This window comes from Bactrocera dorsalis, chromosome 3 (assembly GCF_023373825.1).
Source record: "Bactrocera dorsalis isolate Fly_Bdor chromosome 3, ASM2337382v1, whole genome shotgun sequence".
NCBI classification, from domain to species: Eukaryota; Metazoa; Arthropoda; class Insecta; order Diptera; family Tephritidae; genus Bactrocera; species Bactrocera dorsalis.
In genome coordinates, this window is record NC_064305.1 from 81302401 (window position 1) to 81326258 (window position 23858).

The 23858-nt window shown below is 33.4% G+C and overlaps 3 protein-coding genes across 15 annotated transcripts in view; 2 read left to right on the forward strand and 1 right to left on the reverse strand.

The window, feature by feature from the left end:
* LOC105230008 (kazrin) overlaps positions 1-23858 on the forward strand; it is a 268925-nt gene that overhangs the window by 186840 nt on the left and 58227 nt on the right. The window lies entirely within an intron of this gene.
* Positions 882-23383, reverse strand: LOC105230009 (regucalcin). Of its 5 annotated transcripts, none has more exons than XM_049450750.1 (4): positions 22644-22847; positions 1715-2093; positions 1526-1646; positions 882-1213 (listed from the first exon to the last, which is right to left on the reverse strand). In XM_049450750.1, exons 1-4 carry the CDS (start codon positions 22845-22847, stop codon positions 1021-1023), a joined length of 897 nt encoding a protein of 298 aa, XP_049306707.1. In that variant the 3' UTR covers positions 882-1020. The 5 variants fall into 5 exon arrangements, with proteins under 5 accessions (XP_049306707.1, XP_011208874.2, XP_049306711.1 ...); XM_011210572.4 differs by lacking the exon at positions 22644-22847 and adding an exon at positions 11481-11491 and having other exon boundaries at positions 1715-2297; XM_049450754.1 differs by lacking the exon at positions 22644-22847 and adding an exon at positions 3123-3211 and having other exon boundaries at positions 1715-2297.
* Positions 6692-7513, forward strand: LOC125777011 (protein insensitive-like). The gene has a single exon (XM_049450758.1). The coding sequence runs from the start codon at positions 6866-6868 to the stop codon at positions 7340-7342; it is 477 nt and encodes a 158-aa protein (XP_049306715.1). The 5' UTR covers positions 6692-6865; the 3' UTR covers positions 7343-7513.

Below are 23858 nucleotides of genomic sequence, written 5' to 3' on the forward strand. Positions count from 1 at the left end.
AACTTTTTCCTACCATATGAGCTTTTGTTATGCTTAACCTTTTTTAAAAGTTTTCAACATACAAAATGTTATTATTAGTTGTATGATTTAACGAAAACGAATCTCAATTTCAAACGTGATATTTTCTCTGCCGTCAAAGTCCCAAAAGGCTTTTCGAAAGCCTGCATATTTTTGTAAGCTTTACCGGGGTAGTGATATATTTAACCCATAAGTTAGTTATAGGTCTATATTAATTGGTTTTATCTTATATGCTTGTTATCTTATATCAAAATGGCATATCTACTGGGTGGTCCATTTCGAGGTTCCCTACTATTTTTTTTACTTCTTGGAACTTTTTCAGAGCCCATAGAGCGAAATGATGTTGCTTGGGAAGGTCGAACGGCTTCAGTTCTTGCTCGAGCTGTATTTTATACGATTTCAATTTAAGATCTCGAGGTAAAATGTGCCAAATCGCTAGATACGTCAGTCCGAGTTGCTGTAAACGGCACCGAGCCGACTATCAACAGTCTGCGTGTGAACTCTCAGCTATGTCTGCTATGCTCTCTTCACTGCGTGCTGCACGTGATCTATTCGGTCGATTATTATCCAATAATGAATGCTCGGACTCAAGACGGGTGATGATGTAGCGAATAGTACGCTCAGTAGGCCTATTATGTTGACCAAATTGAACGAAGCGTGCAAAATACATGCTTTCTTTATACAATGAGGATTTGCCTAATAAATTTGAACAATTTGTAAAGGTTATTCAGGCGTAAGTCTTTCCATAATGAAATACTAAACAATATTTAACAAAAATATCTTGAGAGCTTCATACGACTCACGCGTGATCGGTCACAAAAAGGATATTGAAAAAATTTTATCACCCGGTAAATTATAGACAATTTTACTTAAAAGTTTTTTATTTTAGTTAGGACTATTTTGAATACGACAACATTAATGTTGCTGAATCTATAAATAATTTTCTCATAAAAAAATTCCCGTTCCATTTTGAACACATCTTGTACATCATCATCCTATTCTTTAAATTGTTACTTTCCTCATTGGTAATCCTTTAGCACCCAAACCAGTAACCTTAAATGTAAATCCAGCTGGAGCAGGTTGATCGACATACTCCGCGGTAGTAACATATAAAATATCCAAATTTGGTCCACCAAAAGCCACGGAAGTTATCTGCTTGGTGGGTAATTTAATTGCCAGCAAAACTTCTTGAGTGCTGATGTGAGTCAGAATAAATGAAGAGGATGGTAAAACAATAAAAGTGTTAGTGATAATATTAGGAAAATAATATAAAATACGAGACTCATAAAGATCTTAACACCAATAACCATATAGCTTATAATATATATGAACTACCATGACATATTTATTCATAAATCGGAATAAATGTTAAAGAAAATTGAAAATATTACTGAAAATTAACAAAACAATATTTGGCTGTTTTAAATTATGTTGACAATCATTTCAAAACACTCAATATTGACTGTGTTACCCTATCTTTATGGGTCTCTTAGCTTATTTTACTAACCTGGGATTAATTTTATAAACCGTATGACCGTTAAACGTGGCAACATAAATATTTCCCTCCGTATCAATAGTCATGCCATCGGGCATATGTTCGGCATGCTTGAAAACTACTTTAGGGTTACCTAAAGTATAAAGTATAAAAATAAAATTAAATAAATAAGAATATGAAATTCGTCACTTTATAACTCACTGGTCACACCCGTATCCAAATCATAATCATACTCGGTAACTTCGTGGTCATATGAGTCGATAAAATAGAATTTATTAGTTCTCTCGTTCCATGTCAAACCATTAGAAATAGTTAATCCAGACCTTACAACTGCCATTGGCTGACCCTTTTCAAGTCGATACAATTCACCAAATGGTTTTTTCACATTATGTTCAAGGTACATGCTACCAACTAAGAGGCGACCACGTGGATCGGCTTTACCATCGTTAAAACGATGTTTACACACTTCGTCGCCTTGTTGCAGGGTATAAGCAATACGTTCCACTTTCGCAACAGGTGCCGCACCATCCCAAGCCACGATAACCACACGACATCCACAACCTACAGCAAACTTGCCAATCTCGCCTTGGACTGGTATAACGAAGGAAGTGTGTTCCTCATTCTCTACCTTAGCGCCGTAGGTTTTATTCTCCTTGTAATCATAGCGTAGCAATTTGCCACCTTTAATATCGACAAAGTAAAGACTTTGTGTTTCAATATCCCAATGCGGTCCTTCACCGAGATATGCATAGGAGTCGGGTAGTTGTTCCACTTTGTGAGACATCTAATTAAGAAAAGTATTAAATTCATTATTGTGCGATTTAGATATTTAGTATATTTATATTTATTATTATTTATTAATGAAAGCAGATTTTACGATTTTAATTCTTCTCTCTCTTCCAAAGAGATTGCATGCAAAAGCCATAAAAAAGTGATCTGGTTTAAGTAATATAAGAGGGTATGTATATTTATTTTACTCAATATGACCGTTTGCTTTTCGCTCTTTATTTGCTTATCTACGGATCTATCTCTGCTATGCGCGCGTATCTAACTTGTATATGCATTATACCCTGAACAGGTTATATTAAGCTTGCGCCGAAGTCGATTTAGCGTTGTTCGTTCGTCTGTTTATATGTAGTTCGTATGCGAACTAGCCCCTCAGTTTTTAGGTTATCGATCTGATCTCGTCTTCTGCTCGCCAAGAAGCTGCTCATTTGTCATAACGGTTGATATCGGAATAAAGTGGATAACAGTTTCATTAGACGAGATATGCTCATCAAAGTTGGCAAACGTGATGCAATCTTCGAAGAACTTTTTCAGATCGAGTCCCTATAGCATATAGCTGCTACACAAAATGACCGATCGAAGTCTCTTAAAAAATCGTTTGTATTTGTAAATGGTATTATAGCTTCGGTGCAACCAAAGCTAACGTTTTTTATTGTGTTTACTTTTTTTACGGTCACTCATCAAAAATTTTTTGGCATTCACCATTCTCTGTCGCAAAAAAAAATATGTAAATATAATTTGGTAGTACTTGAAACCGTTTTTATTAATCGCCTTCCACAATCTAATGTACCGGAATATTTTATTAGATTTCGCTTTCACTTACCTTATCAATATTATTTTATAGTCTACAAACAAACGACTTAATTGTCGGAAAGCATTGAAGCAACTAATCCAGAGTGAATTAGCTGTGTCTATTTATATGCAGCTATGAGTCTTTTAGTACCCTACTCTCGGTTTGATTGACTTATTTGTTGCCACTTAGATACGGTTCTGCAGAATTATCAACTAAATGTTTTCAATAAAGATATTATGTTTCTTATTCTAAACATAAACAGAACATATTTAATTTTCGATTTCTGTTCTGATTTTTTATTTAATGATTACAATAAAAAATTGAGGCTTTCTTTAAAGCACACTGCGATACAATATTAGACATTTGCTTTGAGGCCAGCCACGGAGCTTGGCAAATCGAATAAACAACTCATTTGAATCAGATATACAGACATATTAAAATAGAGATAGTTCAAGTATATATTTTTAAACCTGTTTTTATTAAATTGTATATCTTGCTAATACAAAATCTTTTTGAAAAAAAAATATTCTAAATATCTCTGCATTATACAAAATACCATAGATTAAAAGTCAATAAATTTAGAAAATTATGTTGAAATTATTAGGAACAGTTCTCTTAGTCGACTCCTAATAAAACTTAAATTGCTCTTATTCTATGCATCTTTCTCTTTGAGTCATGGTAAAATTCGTTTCGATTAGCTGTTCGAAATTTGAATGAAATTGCGTATACGAGTATATGTATGTATGTATAAATGAGTAGGTATGTAAATTAATAATTATTTAAATGATCAGTGTGACAAGCTTTCTTAGTGACTCTTAATAAAACTTAAAACGCTTTAATGCATCGTTCTCTCTTCTCCTCGATTCTCTGAGAAAAACTAATGGTGTTGGTATACTCAATGGACCTCTTATTGCTGCGAGTACCATTACCACAAATTCGAATAAACAGTTGCATGATTTACGGAGCAAATTAAAAGGCTTTTTTTGTGAAGCACAACTTTAATTTGTCTGTTTTCTAAGTCTTCAATATAAAACGGACTATTGTTTGAAGTTTTACTTACTCGTATATCTATTTATTAAATTAATGTGATTTAAACAGTACGGTGACTATTTCTATAATAAAGGGGTTATACAAGGTGTATTTCACTGTAAACAGCAGGAAACAACCCGTGCACACATCTTTCGTAAGATCAATTCTTCCGTCAAAATGCGATAAATCGAGGTTTTGGACGTTTTTTGTTCAATTTCATTTCTATGAATTTCAATGATGATTTCGGCTGATTTTTGATGATTTCACGGAATTGAAACGTGTTTTGTTTTTTCATAAATTGAAAGTTTTAACAATTTTAAAACAAAATTTAATGTTGGTTCTTTGTTAAAAGCTCATGTTTGCATCGATAACACAAACATACTGATACTTAAAACGCAATAACTGGACAATCGATAAAGATAGCATATTCTAACGCACCAGTCGACATATAGATGGCGCCATCAGGGAGCGCTGGATTCAAAAATTGGTGGTCGTTGGTGGATAAACCAAAACGTCAACGTAAAAAATTGGTGGTCGTTGGTGGATAAACCAAAACGTCAACGTAAATTTCCCGCGCGTTCAACCGAAAATATTGCGACTGTGGCCGAAAATGTTAGTGAGAATTCATTCACCTCAACTCGCCGTCGATCGCAAGAATTAAACATTCCGAGAACAACTTTGCGACGAATTTTGAAAAAAAGACCTCGCTATGAAGCCGTATAAAGTTCAATTGGTGCAACAGCTGAAGCCACTTGACCACCCGAGCCGTCTACAGTTCGCAGATTGGGCAGAAGATCGTTTGACCGAGAATGGTCAATTTTACCGAAAAATCATCTCTTCGGACAAGGCTCATTTCCACCTCGATGGTTACATTAACAAGCATTTGGGGCACAAAAAACCCGCACGTAATCGTCGTGAAGCCAATGCACCCAGCACGAATCACTGTATGGTGCGGATTTTGGTCTTGTGAAATCATCGGCCCATTTTTCTTCGAAAATGAAGAAGGAACCCCCGTAACCATCATTGGTGAGCGATATCGCGCTATGTTAACCGAATTTTTTTTCAAGCAAATTGAAGAGAAAGACTTGGACAACATTTGGTTCCAGCAGGACGGCGCTACATGCCACACAGCTAACGCTACACTCAATCTTTTACGCCCTATCTTCGAAAATCGCATAATCAGCAAAAGAGGTGATGTGAATTGGCCTCCCAGAAGCTGCGATTTAATTCCGTTGGACTATTTTTTGTGGGGAGCTGTTAAAGATAAATGTTACGCCAGCCATCCAGAAACAATTCTAGATCTAAAGTACCACCGAGAAAGTACTCCAAAATTGGGTGGATCAAATAAGCTACTGTAAACTCAGCCGTGGTGGTTGTTCTCCACAAATCAATTTCATAAAACAACCTTTTAAATAAATGTTAGACGTTTGAAAAATATAAAGCCGTTTTTTTTTATTGACTTTTTAAATTTGAAATTTTATATGGCCCACCCTGTATACATAGCTATAAGGCCGAAAAAAGCGAGTTTTCCAGATTTTTTTCTGAGAAAACTTTTAAGTTTATTAATCAAAAAATTTGTACACATATTGTGGTATCTTTTAACTATATTTTGAGACTTGGTATTAGTACAAATATTTATTTGGAAAGAAACTATAGTTGATCTGCGAGAGCTTCTCTCAAAAACGACCTTTTGCGGTGACCACTATATATCTGAACTAAATCCTCTGAAACTAAAAAACCCAACAGCTTTCGTTAAAAAGATGTTAAGCCTTGTAAACTAAAAGAAATAAGCAAAATAAAATTTTTTTTGACAAAATGGCGGTTTCTCAAAAAATTTTTATTTTTGACCAAAAATTCCTAAAAACTTTTAAACTCTTTATACAAAAGAAGTATCTATCGGTGGAAAAACATCTCTAAATACTAAAGAATATATTTATGAAGCTTGTGTTAACTTTTATGACTAAACGGTTTAACCTTTTTCGAAGTAATGTTGGTCACCGATTAATGGCCTTGTAGTTTTAAGCACTTTGAAACGGTTTTAAATTTTGTGTGTAACTTCGAAAATATATGAACGGTGTAAAATGTTCTGTGTGTATTCTTAAATATATGTACAAGTACAGGAAAAAAAAGAAAAACCTATTTTTTTTTAATTCTAAAAGTACTATATAACTCCGCTTTTACACGATATGGACATGGAGAGCAATTATCAATTATCTAATGGAATAGTATTTCTAAAGTCAAAACTCCAAAAGATATTTCCATAGTTAATCGAAGACAAAGAACTGTCCAAACAATGACTTAACTCTACATTTTTCTACAGTTTATTATTTACAATTCTCAGGATATGGTGTAACTACTACATCATTATTTATTAGCCACTAAAGCTGATACTTTTTGTATTGTTAAGGTTTAATTATATTATCCTTTTCAATGAATAATAATAATACTTCCTCATTAATTTTAATTGTTTTGATGATTTTGACAAACAAACTCAAAACTTTCCTTGAAAAAAAGGTCTTTAATCGTGGGTTATTGTTGAATGAGAAATTGACTACCTGTTTCAAAGTAGTTTGAAGGTCGAACAATTTAAAGGAGTTACAACAACAACAGTTGTTGTTCTCAGCTACCTGAACTACACGTGATGACGTGACGCAAGGGTATAAAACCCGAGGTCCTTTGCATATCAATTTCATACTCGCACAATCTTCGAACGTGTTAACAGCTCCCAAATACAGATACTGAAAATGTCAGGAAATATTTATGACTTCATGGCTAGCCCCGAATTAAAACGTCGTAACGAAGTCGAAGACTACAAAAAGCAGCGCCTAGAAGCGCCAATTCCACAAAATCCGGAAAACGATTTGCAAGCAATTGCAATAGAAGAAGAGGCGCCCAGAGAAATAACACTTGGACCAAGTGGCACAACTGTGAAAGAGAATGATTTTGAGCGGATACGATGGTTCTCCGCTGCACTTGCCACACGCAATCTATTGACTTTGTTGTTCGACGAGGAGACTTTGGCCACCCACACCATCAACAGGCTATCGCACACATTCCATTTGCAGGATCGTGTGCTGAAACCAACATTGGATTTTGAGAAAGTGTCTGATGCCATTTATTGTATTCAACGAAGGTTTGGTTGTTCGGAAATGGAGGTTCGGGAATTGATCATAATGACATGCTCCAACATGGCCAGAACGTTGCAATCCAGACGAATTTAAATTACGTAGGGAAATGTTAGCTGTTTAATTTTAAGATATACATACATATGTGTGGTATTTATTGGAATAATATTGAAATGTTATAAATATTAAGGGTTTTTAATTTAATATTTAGGTTTTTAGAGATCTTTGTTAACTTCTGCGGTAATGACTTAGAGATTACAATAATAAAATTATCATTGAATCTGAAATGTTCCAGACTATTCTTTTCTCTTTCTACAAAGAAGAGATCATCCCAAAAAATAGCTTTTCAAAATAAAACGAATTAAAGTTAGTTATCTATCTGTTTTCGTCTATGTCATTATTATTTTAGGTAATGTTTAAGGGGTTATTCGGGTTTCTTTGGGTAAAAAACAGGAAATTAAAGGAATTTTTTCTCACATGTTTTAATAGAATTTTTTGCTTTTATAATTCTGAAATTTGAAAAAACAAATATTTTAAACTCGGCCATTGGCGCCATTTCCAGTGATCTCTCGGAAAAAATCATCATCAATCCAAAGTGAAAAAATTAAGTATTTTAGTTAAAACCTTACCTTGGAACTTAGATGCAGGATAAAAATTGAGCATTGGGTTTTTGGCAGACATTTTTACAAAAAAAATAAAAATTTTTGCCTTTTTCTTAAAAAAAAATGTTTACAAGTCTTTAAGAACTGTATGTCAAAGACCTGTGCAAAATTTCAAAAAGATCGGTGGAGTAGTTCTCGAGAAATCTTGCCAACCGACTTCTATAACACAGTTTCGAGAAAAACGCGTTTAAAGACGGCGTACTTAACATAGCTAGCGCAAAAGTACTCAAGGCCGTATCTCCGAAACTATTACTCGGATCAAGAATGGGTATAGAATCTAATAAGACAATACAAAATAGATTTTTTGAAACCCGTAAACCCATGTAACCATGTTCGGAGCGCTCGAACTTTAAACGCGTTTTTTTCAAAGACATACTTTTTAAACTGGCGGACATTCCGGACGAACTACTCAACCGATTTGCCTAATTTTTTTTTTAATGTTCACGAAACGCCTGGCTATAGTCCCTATTAGATTCATAATTTTTTATAATTTATTGACAACGTTATGACAAAATTTATGTAAAAGAACATGGGGAAAAATTAAAAAAGAAACGTTAATTACTTTTTTATTTATCAATCATATTCATATTCTAATTTTTTTATGATTCTATTGGGGAAGATAATCATTCACGCACTTTTTAAGAATAAATTTGGTTTTTGTGTTTCAGATGATCCAAACATGAGAAATCGTGTCGGGCAGTGAAAAAACGCATCTAATTCACCCAGCCTACACTCCACGATATACCTCATGATATGTGAAAGGAGTTCTATAAAAATAAAAATAAATAAAAATTTTCAAAAAATGTCAAAAAACAGGCCAGATAACCCTACTGACCTCTTAAAGTTTGCTGTATATTTATCATGTAATGAAATAACAATAAAATGTTGCCTTGTTAAAAATATTTCGTAGTATTTTCCATAGAAATCTTTATCCTTGTATTCGTTCATAGACAATAAATTATCCGAAACGGCTGAATCGATTTTGTCAAATTTGGTGTGCTTATCGGATAAGTCTGAGAATCGGCCAACATCCAATTTTCATATCCCTAATATTTAGTAAAGGTGGCACCAAACATTTTTTTTTTACAAAATTATTTGTTTATAATATTGTGTATACTTTTTTTTTCCATAATTATTTATTTATAAAATAGTAGGTGATAACAAACACTTAAAGCTCTGATACTTAAAGCTCTTTTAGAATAAAAAAAAAAACGAAAAATCGACTATTTAGATTCATTTAAGTAATTGCTGACTATAAACAAACACGTTCAACCGCTTTTACACGATATGGACATGGAGAGCAATTCTCAATTATCTAGTGTAATAGTATTTCTAAAGTCAAAACTCTAAAAAATATTTCCATAATTAATCGAAGACAAAGAACTGTCCAAACAATGCCTTAACTCTACATTTTTCTACAGTTTATTATTTACAATTCTCACGGCATGGTGTAACTACTACACCATTATTTATTGGCCACTAAAGCTGATACTTTTTGTACTGTTATAATTAAACTTTATATTATCCTTTTCAATGAATAATAATAATACTTCTTCATTAATTTTAATTGTTTTGATGATTTTGACAAAAAAAAAATTTAAAACTGAAAGGTTTTTCACTGGAAAACGGTATCTAAATATATATTATCCAAATTTTCTTTGAAACAAAAAAGGTCTTTAATCGTGGGTTATTGTTAAATGAGTAATTGACTACCTGTTTCTAAAGTAGTTTGAAGGTCGAACAATTTAAAGGAGTTACAACAACAACAGTTGTTGTTCTCAGCTACCTGAACTACACATGATGAAGTGACACAAGGGTATAAAACCCGAGGTCCTTTGCATATCATTTTCATACTCGCACAATCTTCGAACGTGTTAACAGCTCCCAAATTCATATACTCAAAATGTCAGGAAATATTTATGACTTCATGGCTAGCCCCGAATTAAAACGTCATAACGAAGTCGAAGACCACAAAAAGCAGCGCATAGAAGCGCCAATTCCACAAAATCCGGAAAACGATTTGCAAGCAATTGCAGTAGAAGAAGAGGCGCCCAGAGAAATAACACTTGGACCAAGTGGCACAACTGTGAAAGAGAATGATTTTGACCGGATACAATGGTTCTCCGCTGCACTTGCCACACGCAATCTATTGACTTTGTTGTTCGACGAGGGGACTTTGGCCACCCACACCATCAACAGGCTATCGCACACATTCCATTTGCAGGATCGTGTGCTGAAACCAACATTGGATTTTGAGAAAGTGTCCGATACCATTTATTGTATTCAACGAAGGTTTGGTTGTTCGGAAATGGAGGTTCGGGAATTGATCATAATGACATGCTCCAACATGGCCAGAACATTGCAATCCAGACGAATTTAAATTACGTAGGGAAATGTTAGCTGTTTAATTTTAAGATATACATACATATGTGTGGTATTTAATGGAATAATATTGAAATGTTACAAATATTAAGGGTTTTTAATGTAATATTTAGGTTTTTAGAGATTGGTTTTAATTTCTGCGGTAATGTCATTGAGATTACAATAATAAAATTATAAAGAAAACATTGAATTTGTCATTGAATCTGAAATGTTCCAGACTATTCTTTTCTCTTTCTACAAAGAAGAGATCATCCCACAAAATAGCTTTTCAATTTCTTATAAATGAGTTATAAAATTCATAAAAACATAAAAAAAAATTTCCAAAAATAATCGAACATTAACTATTAATATCTTTTAAACGGATGGGTTTACGAAAAAATCATAGGCGACCTTTTTTAGGGCATTCAATTTCCTACAAAATCTAAGGAACAGGATATTTTTTGAGGTAGTTGGAAGTGAGGTATACATTTTTCTATCTGATAATAAGAAAAAAATAGAAAACTGTAAGTAGGAGGGCCTTCCCGTTACAATTAAGAACTCATGCGTGGAGAGGCTTTCTTAGAGGTGTCTAGGAACCTATTTTTCCGAGTACCAAATGAAAAAAAAATATTTTTTTTTTTTTGAATCACCATAATATGCATAGTCTTGTTTCATCATCATCTACCCAACTCAACACAATATTTCTAAATGATAGACAGTTTCACTTTAAAGTTATTAATTACAAATATTATGTTGCTGCAATGTATAGGCAGTACGTTCCACTTTTGCAATTGGCACCACACCATCCCAAGCCACGATAACCACACGACCACTACTATACAATCCGAACGATCCCAATAAAATGCTTGTATGGAAATAGTTTCATTTGACGAAATATTCTTCCTCGCAAACGTTATTGATCGAGTCCCTGTAGCATATAGCTGCTATACCAAATGTCCGGTCAAAGTATTATGAGGAATACTTGTATTTGTGAAGGGTATTATAGCTTCGGTGCAACCAAAGTTAACGTTTTTGTTGTGTTTGTCTTTTTTATGGGATGACAATGTCACCTTTTTCAAATATTATTTGTCAATCAGCTCTGTCGCAAAAAAAAATATAAATATAATTGGTAGTGCTTGAAACCCTTTTTATTAATCACCTTCCACAACCTAATGTACAGCAATATTTTATTAGATTTCACTTTCACTTACCTTATCAATATTATTTTTTATTTTACAAATAAACCAATAATAGACCGGGAGCTGAGTGGAGTTGAGTGTGCAAAATAAGAGGACCGCATTCTATAAATAGTTTTGAACAAAGAAAAGCTTGCAGATTATGATTCTGAATGTTGCCGGGAGAATTATTGGTCCAATTTGCAAAATGCTTTACAATTTTAATTGTTTTTTTATTGAATATATCCAATTGTTTTTTATGATTAAAGATACTTACAGTGAGTGTCATTGAAAATCGTACAGGCACCCTTTTTAAGTATTTCTACTCAATAGGAATAAAAAAAGAAAAGAATTAAAAATAAAAGAAGAATTGTTGGAAAAAAAATTTATTACAAAAAAACAAATTTTTACATAAATTTAAAAAAGGTGAATTAACAATCTTTTTTGTTTTGACAGCCATTATTAATGCATTTGCATAACAAAATACAGCTAAGTTGTGATTTTTTGCAAGAACAAGCCTGGGTTTGACATTTCGATGTGCATTTACAAGGCTGAATCAACAATTCGGGCAATGGTGGTTTCGTCAGTTGCCGTGTTTACAATTTATCATATCTTTTTTCATAGCCTAATAAAGTGTAATCAATAGGCTCTAGTAGTGTTTGATCAGCATTTATCCATACATATGTTTGTGCTGACGCTCTTAACAAGTGTAAATGTAGAGCATCTGATGTACAAATTACTCTTGATAAATTTAATCCGAAGCCGATATTTTGGGAAATTAATTTATACCGAAGTTGATCAGCAGTTAATTTAAATGAGAAAAGATATGTGCAAATAGTTTCTACTTCTGTTAACTGTTCGACACTTAGGTATGGATTCCCTAAATGCCTTAGTGCTTTTTGTACAAAATCTAACGATGCAGCTTTTAGACCTTTTTTTTTGAAGCTAATCTGCTAGTCGAATCGCAACCAGTTAGAGAGTGTAATGCTGGCAAAATAAATGTTTTCGCCAAGGGATTCAGCAGCCAAATGACATTCTGAAATGTATTTATTCTTGTATGAACCGTCGAACCACAGACTTAAACAACATAGGCGTGCTAATTTATTCCAAAAATAAATTCCCAAGATAAAAACATCTGTATCAACGCTAAGGATTATGATATGGGCAGATTGGAATTTTACTGCGTGGAACATGTGAGAAAACAGCCTTGAATCGGCTTCTAAATGGTTTGAATATAAGTCAGGTACTTCAAAAAACGAAGAGTCTTGTAATTTAAAACTTTTTTTGGATCATCAAATCCTCCATAAATATATAACTCGCAATCTTCTGGTACTTGTATGTTTTTATTTTTTGTTCCTTTACCGCAGATTAAAGAATATTTTTCTTTGTCAAATTTTAAAGAAGCTCTTGATGACTTACGGACAGATTCAGTACCAAAAACACTTGCTTCTACTGCAGAAGAGGTGGAAATAGAGACATTCTCCTACTTATGCAATGCCACTTCTCGACGCCTTATTTTTTCTTCACTAATCTAAGTTGCCATACAAGTTCGATACCATGAACAATTGTGTTCAGGAAAGTCTGTATTATTTTTTATTTTCTCACTAATGTCATCTTTTCTCCGATTTGCTGCATTTTGAATGCTGATGAACGATTGTGGTTTCGGTTTCTCAACTAAATTATCCGTTTTATCACAAAACAAACAAGATACTTCGTTTAGTCTTCGCTTCTTTACATTTATCATTTCTAGTGACATTGTCCACGTTTTTGAACTTGAATAAAAGAAAACATCAATAATTTTGCTTAGATACAACAATATGAACAGTTAAGCTCTAACAATTAGTTGCTACTGACTATTACAAGGGCTATTACACATCGATGCGCATAGTGAAGAGAGGGGGGTGGGGCAAAGAGAAATGGACCAGCACAGCTGCCGGCAACATGTGTTTTTTTGTTGTTTGGGATCTCAGGTAAAAAAATTTGAGCATAGTTGCCGGTCCTCATATTTTGCATACTCAAGTTCCTTTGGCGCCTGCACTATAAATTGTCGGAAAGCATTGAAGCAACTGATCCAGGTTGAATTAGTTTTGTAAGCAGCTAAGAGTATTTTATTTCCCTACAATCGGTTTGACAGATTTAATAGTTGCCACTAACATTGGTTCTGCAGAAATCTAATCTAAATTTTTTTGGTTTATTGATTAAATGTTTATAATTAAGATACTACGACTCTTATACGAAGCATTAACAGAACATATTAAATCTTGTAGTGATTTTCGATTTCGGTTCTGATTTTTTACATAATAAAATTTATAATGAAACCATTGAGGCTTGCCTTAAAGCACTTTCCTCTTCTTCACTGGCGTAGAAACCGCTACTACTCAAGGTTTTGAGCTCGATTTGGGACGTCACGTATAAAAACTTAAAGCACTTTGCGAGACAATGATAGGCATTTGGTATTTTCCAAATCAGGAGATATAAAGAGCAGCTCTTTTAGTGACCCTTACTATAACTTAAGTGTCTCTTATTTTAAGCATCTTTATTTTTGACTAACAGTATAAACCGTTTGGATTAGTTTCCTGAAATTTTTGCAGATATATATGTGAGTTGGTATGTAATTTAATAATTATTTAACTGAACAGTTTGACGAGCTTTCTTAGCGACCTTTACTAAAACTTAAATCGCTTTTAAGCATCGTTCTCTCTTCTCTTTGATTCTCTGACAAAAACTTATGGGTGACTTGTTTCAATGAATGAGATTGAGGTTGTCAGTCAATTTGTGTGTCTACGGGATAGACAATCATCGCCATAAACTTGTTCATCAATTTAAACGTTTCTGTAAAAGTTTTACCAATTCTCTTTGTTCGAAGCTCATTTTCGCACCGCTAACACAAACATACTGACACTTAAAACGCAATAACTTCACTTTCAATCTATGAAATGCCATGAAATTCTCACTGGACAATCGGCAAGGACAGCAGGCTCTAACGCACCCGTCGATATTTATGTAGATGGCGCCACCATGGGGCGCTAGATTCATAAAGTCCTGTTTACTTTGGAGTGCACCTTGTACATATACAGTTAGAAGGACGAAAAAAGCGAACTTTCGAGAAAAAACTTTTAAATTTATTGACGCAAAAAATTCTATACATAACTGTATTTTAAGACTTAGCATTAGTAAAAATATTTATTTGGAAAGCAACTACAGCTGATCTTCGAGGGCTTCTCTCAAAAAAGATGATTTTGCGGTGACCACTATATATCTGAACTAAATCCTCTAAAACTAAAAAACCCAACAGCTTTCGCTAAAGAGATGTTAACCTTGTAAACCAAAATAAATAAGCAAAATAAAGTTTTTTTGACAAAATGGCGGTTTCTCAAAAAAAATTGATTTTTGACCAAATATTACGGCCTCAAGCTGTTTATACAAAAAAGTATCTATCAGTGGAAAAATATCTTCGTTTAATTACTAAAAAAATATATTGATGAAGCTCGTGTTAACTTCTGAGACTAAACGGTTTAACCGTTTTCGAAGTATTGTTGGTCACCGACTTTGAAAACTGTATTTTGAGAAAAACGCATTTAAAGTTTGGCCTTGTGCTTCCAAGCACTTTGAAATGGTTTTAACTTTGTGTGTAACTTCGAAAATATACACAGGGACGATATGAAATGTCCTGTGTGTATTCCTAAATATATGTACAAGTAGATTAAGAATATAAAAAATAAAAGACAAATCTTAAGAACCTGCTTCTGTGTTAACTAAAGCACGTTTAGAATAAAAAAACGAACAATGAACTATTTAGGTTCATTTAAGTAATTGCTGACCATAAACAAACACGTTCAACCGCTTTTACACGATATGGACATGGAGAGCAATTCTCAATTATCTAGTGTCATAGTATTTCTAAAGTCAAAACTCCAAAAAATATTTCGATAGTTAATGGAAGACAAGGAACTATCCAAACAATGACTTAACTCTATTTTTACGCAGTTATATTATTTAATATATATAATTATCGAGGCAGGTGGAACTACTACATCACTATTTATCGGCCACTAAAGCTGATACTTTTTGTACTGTTATAATTAAACCTTATATTATCCTTTTCAATGAATAATAATAATACTTCCTCATTAATTTTAATTGTTTTGATGATTTTGACAAACAAACTCAAAACTGAAAGGTTTTTCACTGGAAAACGGTTTGTAAATATTATCCAAACTATCCTTGAAACAAAAGAGGTCTTTAATCGTGGGTTATTGTTAAATGAGTAACTGACTACCTGTTTCTAAAGTAGTTTGAAGGTCGAACAATTTAAAGGAGTTACAACAACAACAGTTATTGTTCTCAGCTACCTGAACTACACGTGATGACGTGACGCAAGGGTATAAAACCCGAGGTCCTTTGCATATCATTTTCATACTCGCACAATCTTCGAACGTGTTAACAGCTCAAAAATACATATATTGAAAATGTCAGGAAATATTCAAGACTTCATGGCTAATTTCGAAGCGAATTTAAATGACTCCAACAAGCAGCGCATAGAAGCGCCAATTCCACAAAATCCGGAAAACGATTTGCAAGCAATTGCAATAGAAGAAGAGGCGCCCAGAGAAATAACACTTGGACCAAGTGGCACAACTGTGAAAGAGAATGATTTTGAGCGGATACAATGGTTCTCCGCTGCACTTGCCACACGCAATCTATTGACTTTGTTGTTCGACGAGGAGACTTTGGCCACCCACACCATCAACAGGCTATCGCACACATTCCATTTGCAGGATCGTGTGCTGAAACCAACATTGGATTTTGAGAAAGTGTCCGATGCTATTTATTGTATTCAACGAAGGTTTGGTTGTTCGGAAATGGAGGTTCGGGAATTGATCATAATGACATGCTCCAACATGGCCAGAACGTTGCAATCCAGACGAATTTAAATTACGTAGGGAAATGTTAGCTATTTAATTTTAAGATACACATACATATGTGTGGTATTTATTGGAATAATATTGAAATGGTAAAAATATTAAGGGTTTTTAATTTAATATTTAGGTTTTTAGAGATTGGTGTTAATTTCTTCGGTAATGTCTTAGAGATTACGATAATAAAATTACAAATTACAAAAATAAAGAAAACATTGAATTTGCCATTGAATCTGAAATGTTCCAGACTATTCTTTTCTCTTTCTACAAAGAAGAGATCATCCCACAAAATAGCTTTTCAAAATAAAATGAATTAAAGTTAGTTATCTATTTGTTTTCGTCTATATCTTTGGGTATTTCTTTTGAATTATAATTTAGTTGGCGGATTTACTTATTATTATTTTTTTTTTGACATTTTACACTTTTCTTCAAAGTGTCTGAAATTTTCGTCAGTCTTTTGAAGTTTTCAATTTTAGTTGATTTTATTGGTTTTTAGGTTGCTTAGTATTAAAACATTATTTAAGGTAATGTTTAAGGGGTTACCTGGGTTTCTTCGGGTAAAAACAGTAACAACAGCCATTGACGCCATTTCCAGTGATCTCTCGGAAAAAATCATCATCAATCCAAAGTGAAAAAATTACGTATTTTAGTTAAAACCTTACCTTGGAACTTAGATGCAGGATAAAAATTGAGCATTGGGTTTTTGGCAGACATTTTTACAAAAAAATAAAAATTTTTGGCTTTTTCTTTAAAAAAAAATGTTTTGAAGTCTTTAAGAACTGTATGTCAAAGACCTGTGTAAAATTTCATAAAGATCGGTGGAGTAGTTCTCGAGAAATCTTGCCAACCGACTTCTATAACACAGTTTCGAGAAAAACGCGTTTAAAGATGGCGCACTTAACTTAGCTAGCGCACAAGTACTCAAGGCCGTATGTCCGAAACTATTACTCGGATCAAGAATGGGTATAGAATCTAATAAGACAATACAAAATAGATTTTTTGAAACCCGTAAACCCATGTAACCCCTTAAATAGTGGTACATCTGTAAATTACAACATAACTGTAGAACATTTGAGTATGGAAGTAGGTGGCAACCAGTCAGGGGTCAGTATGGTAATATTTAAAAAAAAAAATTTTGTTTTGCATTTTCTATTCCCTTATACCCTTAGAATTAATGTAGAAACCCACTTTTATCATTGGAAGGTTTCGAAAAAGGCCCACAACTAATAATACCGTTCGACGTACGGAGCGCTCGAACTTTAAACGCGTTTTTTTCAAACACAAACTTCTTAAACTGGCGGACATTCCGGACGATCTACTCAACCGATTTGCCTAATTTTTTTATACTCTCGCAACAAAGTTGCTAAAGAGAGTATTATAGTTTTGTTCACATAACGGTTGTTTGTAAGTCCTAAAACTAAAAGAGTCAGATATAGGGTTATATATACCAAAGTGATCAGGGTGACGAGTAGAGTTGAAATCCGGATGTCTGGCTGTCCGTCCGTCCGTCCGTGCAAGCTGTAACTTGAGTAAAAATTGAGATATCATAATGAAACTTGGAACACGTATTTCTTGGCTCCATAAGAAGGTTAAGTTCGAAGATGGGCAAAATCGGCTCACTGCCACGCCTACAAAATGGCGGAAACCGAAAACTTATAAAATGTCATAACTAAACCATAAATAAAGATATTAAAGTGAAATTTGGCACAAAGGATCGCATTAAGGAGGGGCATATTTGGACGTAATTTTTTTGGAAAAGAGGGCGTGGCCCCGCCCCCTAAAAAGTTGTTTGTACATACCTCGGAAACTACTTCAGCTATGTCAACCAAACTCTACAGAATCGTTTCCTTCAGGCACTTTCATATACAGTTCAAAAATCGAAGAAATCGGATAATAACCACACCCACCTCCCATACAAAGGTTATGTTGAAAATCACTAAAAGTGCGTTAACCGACTAACAAAAAACGTCAGAAACGCTAAATTTTACGGAAGAAATGGCAGAAGGAAGCTGCACCTAGGCTTTTATTAAAAATTGAAAATGGGCGTGGCGTCGCCCACTTATGGACCAAAAACCATATCTCAGGAACTACTCCACCGATTTCAATGAAATTCGGTATATAATATTTCCTTAACACCCTGATGACATGTACGAATTATGGGTGAAATCGGTTCACAAACACGCCTTCTTTCAATATAACGCTATTTTGAATTCCATCTAATGCCTTCTCTTTATAATATACTCATTAGGAACAAATGATGATAGCGGAATAAAACTTTACACATACATATATATATAACTTTTCAAGGTTCCTTATATCGAACACGACGAACTCAGTGCCTAACCTAACCTAACCTAATTTTTCTCCGAAAATATCGGTAAATCTCTCAGAATTTAATTCTAATTAATTTTACAGCAAAATAAAAAAATATGTAAATGACGCACAATGAAATCTCTATTATCACTTTATCATGCGAGAGTATAAAATGTTCGGTGACACCCGAACTTAGCCCTTCCTTACTTGCTTTTAATGTTCACGAAACGCCTGGCTATAGTCCCTATTAGATTCATAATTTTTTATAATTTATTGACAACGTTATGACAAAATTTATGTAAAACAACATGGGGAAAAATTAAAAAAGAAACGTTAATTACTTTTTTATTTATCAATCATATTCATATTCTAATTTTTTTATGATTCTATTGGGGAAGATAATCATTCACGCACTTTTTAAGAATAAATTTGGTTTTTGTGTTTCAGATGACCCAAACATGAGAAATCGTCTCGGGCAGTGAAAAAACGCATCTAATTCACCCAGCCATTTCTCCGACAAATGTCATCAAAAAATTCCGAAAAAAGTTGTTAATACACTCCACGATATACCTCATGATATGTGAAAGGAGTTCTATCGTAAAATAAAAAATTTCAAAAAATGTCAAAAAACAGGCCAGGTAGCCCTACTGACCTCTTAAAGTTTGCTGTATATTTATCATGTAATGAAATAACAATAAAATGTTGCCTTGTTAAAAATATCTCATAGTATTTTCCATAGAAATCTTTATCCTTGTATTCGTTCGTAAATTATCCGAAACGGCTGAATCGATTTTGTCAAATTTGGTGTGCTTATCGGATAAGTCTGAGAATCGGCCAACATCTATTTTTTTACAAAATTATTTGTTTATAAAATAGTAGGTGACAACAAACACTTAAGCTCTTTTAGAATAAAAAAAAAAACGAAAAATCGACTATTTAGGTTCATTTAAGTAATTGCTGACTATAAACAAACACGTTCAACCGCTTTTACACGATATGGACATGGAGAGCAATTCTCAATTATCTAGTGTAATAGTATTTCTAAAGCCAAAACTCTAAAAGGTATTTCCATAGTTAATCGAAGACAAAGAACTGTCCAAACAATGCCTGAACTCTACATTTTTCTACTGTTTATTATTTACAATTCTCACGGAATGGTGTAACTACTACTTAATTATTTATTAGCCACTAAAGCTGATACTTGTTGCACTGTTAAGGTTTAATTATAATATCCTTTTCAATGAATAATAATAATACTTCCTCATTAACTTTAATTGTTTTGATCATTTTGACAAAAAGATTCAAAACTTAAAGGTTTTTCACTATTATTAAATATTATCCAAATTTTCTTTGAAACAAAAAAGGTCTTTAATCGTGGGTTATTGTTAAATGAGTAATTGACTACCTGTTTCTACTGTAGTTTGAAGGTCGAACAATTTAAAGGAGTTACAACAACAACAGTTATTGTTCTCAGCTACCTGAACTACACGTGATGACTTGACGCAAGGGTATAAAACCCGAGGTCCTTTGCATATCATTTTCATACTCGCACAATCTTCGAACGTGTTAACAGCTCCCAAATTCATATACTCAAAATGTCAGGAAATATTCATGACTTCATGGCTAGCCCTGAATTAAAACGTCATGACGAAGTCGAAGACTACAAAAAGCAGCGCATAGAAGCGCCAATTCCACAAAATCCGGAAAACGATTTGCAAGCAATTGCAATAGAAGAAGAGGCGCCCAGAGAAATAACACTTGGACCAAGTGGCACAACTGTGAAAGAGAATGATTTTGAGCGGATACAATGGTTCTCCGCTGCACTTGCCACACGCAATCTATTGACTTTGTTGTTCGACGAGGAGACTTTGGCCACCCACACCATCAACAGGCTATCGCACACATTCCATTTGCAGGATCGTGTGCTGAAACCAACATTGGATTTTGAGAAAGTGTCCGATACCATTTATTGTATTCAACGAAGGTTTGGTTGTTCGGAAATGGAGGTTCGGGAATTGATCATAATGACATGCTCCAACATGGCCAGAACGTTGCAATCCAGACGAATTTAAATTACGAAGGGAAATGTTAGCTATTTAATTTTAAGATACACATACATATGTGTTAAGGGTTTTTAATTTAATATTTAGGTTTTTAGAGATCGGTGTTAATTTCATCGGTAATGTCTTAGAGATTACGATAATAAAATTACAAAAATAAAGAAAACAGTGAATTTGTCATTGAATCTAAAATGTTCCAGACTATTCTTTTCTCTTTCTACAAAGAAGAGATCAACCCACAAAATATCTTTTCAAAATAAAACGAATGATTTTCATTGAGTTATAAAATTCATACAAAAATAAAAAAATTTCCAAAAATAATCAAATATTAACTATTAATATCTTTTAAACGGTTGGGTTTACGAAAAAATCATAGGAGACCTTTTTAGGGCATTCAATTTCCTACAAAATCTAAGGAACAGGATATTTTTTGAAGTAGTTGGAAGCGAGGTATAAATTTTTCTATCTGATAATAAGAAAAAAATAGAAAACTGTAAGTAGGTGGACCTTCCCGTTACAATTAAAAACTCATGCGTGGAGAGGCTTTCTTAGAGGTGTCTAGGAACCATTTTTCCGAGTACCAAACGAAAAAAAATATATATATATTTTTTTAATCACCCTAATATGCATAGTCTTGTTTCATCATCATCTACCCAACTCAACACAATATTTCTAAATGATAGACAGTTTCACTTTATAGTTATTTATTTGCACATAACGTCATTAAGGAAAAATGTATTGATTTTATTACTTTACTTATTTATTGCGACAAATATTATGGACTCTAGTTAGAATCATTGTCCTTTATATCACATTTGTGTTTTAGATTCTCACTTTCCTCATTGGAAATCCTTTAGCACCCAAACCAGTAACCTTAAATGTATATCCAGCTGGAGAAGGTTCATCGTTATATGACGAGGATGTTACATATAAAATATCCAAATTTGGTCCACCAAAAGCCACAGAAGTTATCTGCTTGGCTGGCAATTTGATTGCCAGCAAAATTTCTTGAGTGCTAATGTGAGTCAGATTAAATGAAAAGGGTGATAAAACAATAAAGATGTGAATGATAATAATAGGAAAGTAATGTAAAATACGAGATTCATAAAGATCTTAACAGCAATACCCAGATAGCTTGAGATGTATTAACTACTATGACAAATTTAATCAGAAATAAGTGACTAAAATATCCAAGAAATTAGAAGATGCTAAATAAAGAAATCGAAGAAGTATCTAGTTGCTACAAACTTTTAGATCATTTGAAGTACCATACTCGATATTGCTTTGGGCTCCTCTATCTTTATGAGTCTCTTATCTCTTTCAGACTAACCTGGGATTAACTTTGTAGACAGTATGACCAGTAAACGTGGCGATATAAATATTTCCTTCGGTGTCAATAGTCATGCCATCGGGGAGATGTTCGGTATTTTTGAAGACTACTTTAGGGTTACCTACAGCAAAAAAATAATAAAAATAAAATTAAGTAAATAACAAGGATATAGTATTACATTAAAGAATATTAACTCACTGATCGCGCCTGTTTCTAAATCATAATCATACTCGGTAACTTCACAATCTTTTGAGTCGATATAATAGAATTTGTTAGTTTTCTCGTTCCATGCCAAACCGTTAGAAAGAGTTACTCCCTTCCTTATAACTGCCATTGGCTGCCCCTTTTCAAATCGATACAATTCAGCAAGTGGGTTAGACTCCGAAAATTCACCGTAGATGGTACCAGTAAAGAGGCGACCACGTAAATCGGCCTTGCCGTCATTGAACTTATGTCTACAAACTTCGTCGCCTTGTTGCAATGTATATGCAGTACGTTCCACCTTTGCAATTGGCGCCACACCATCCCAAGCTACGATAGCCACACGAGAGCTACAGCCTACAGCAAATTTGCCAACCTCACCTTCGACTGGTATAATAAAGGAAGTTTGTTTCTCATTCTCTACCTTAGCTCTGTAGGTTTTATTCTCTTTGTAGTCATAACGCAGCAATGTGGAGTTGGGAATATCGACAAAGTAGAGGTTTTGTGTTTCAGTATCCCAGTGGGGTCCTTCACCGAGAAATGCATAGGAGTCGTTTACTTGTTCCACTCTATAAGACATCTAATTAAAAAAAATTTAAACTTTAGTATTGTGGCGTTCAGATATTTATGATATTTATTAACGAAAGCAATTTTTACGACTCTAACAACTCTCTATCTTAAAAAAAAAACACAGGCGAAGTCTATAACAAACTGATATTTTTAAATTAAATAGAAGAGAGTTTGTATATTTCTCTTTAAAGCGGTATAATAAATATGTTTCGCTCTTTATTTGCTTATCTCTTATTTTATACCAGTTATCTTGATCATTCTCCAAAATTGCCAGTATTTCAATATACAAGACACAATCTCACTTTCGTATTAAGTTTTTATTGTACTAAAAACTAAAAGTTTGTTCAAGTCACCCTTTTTAACATTTTTGGCTATTAATATTTTCTTTGGTAGTACTTAAACCCGTTTTTACTACTTCCATAATCTAATATACAAGTATATACCGCAACCTTTTAATAGATTTTGCTTCCAGTTACCTTATCAATATATTATCAATTATTTTTATAGCCAACAAACGCAGCACTTAATTGTTAGAAATAATTAAAGCAACTGATGCAAGTTGTGTTTGCTACGTATATTTATAAGCAGCTAGGAGTCACTCGGTTTGATAGACCTTATTGTTCTTAGTACATACAAAACTCTCATTACTACAGAATTCTCATTTGAATGTTTTGATTATATGGAATATATATATAACGGAGCATGTTTTATTGTTTGTCAGATAATAAAATTTACTTTTATTTACTTTACTAGACGGATTCTATTTGCCAAACCATTGAAAAAGCAAGTCATGCGAAGCAGAATGACTTTTCATATTGATAGCTCGATAAGATAGTCGACAAAGAGAGAGTTCAATAATTTATTTGTTAATTTCCATAGTTTAAAGAAGTTGTATACTATTACAGTTAATAATAGTTTTGGAAGAAGAAATTGATTGTAAATATATTTGATATATTATGTTATATAAATATAAAAAACGTCAATAAATTTAGAAAGTATTGTTAATACTATAGGTAGCAGC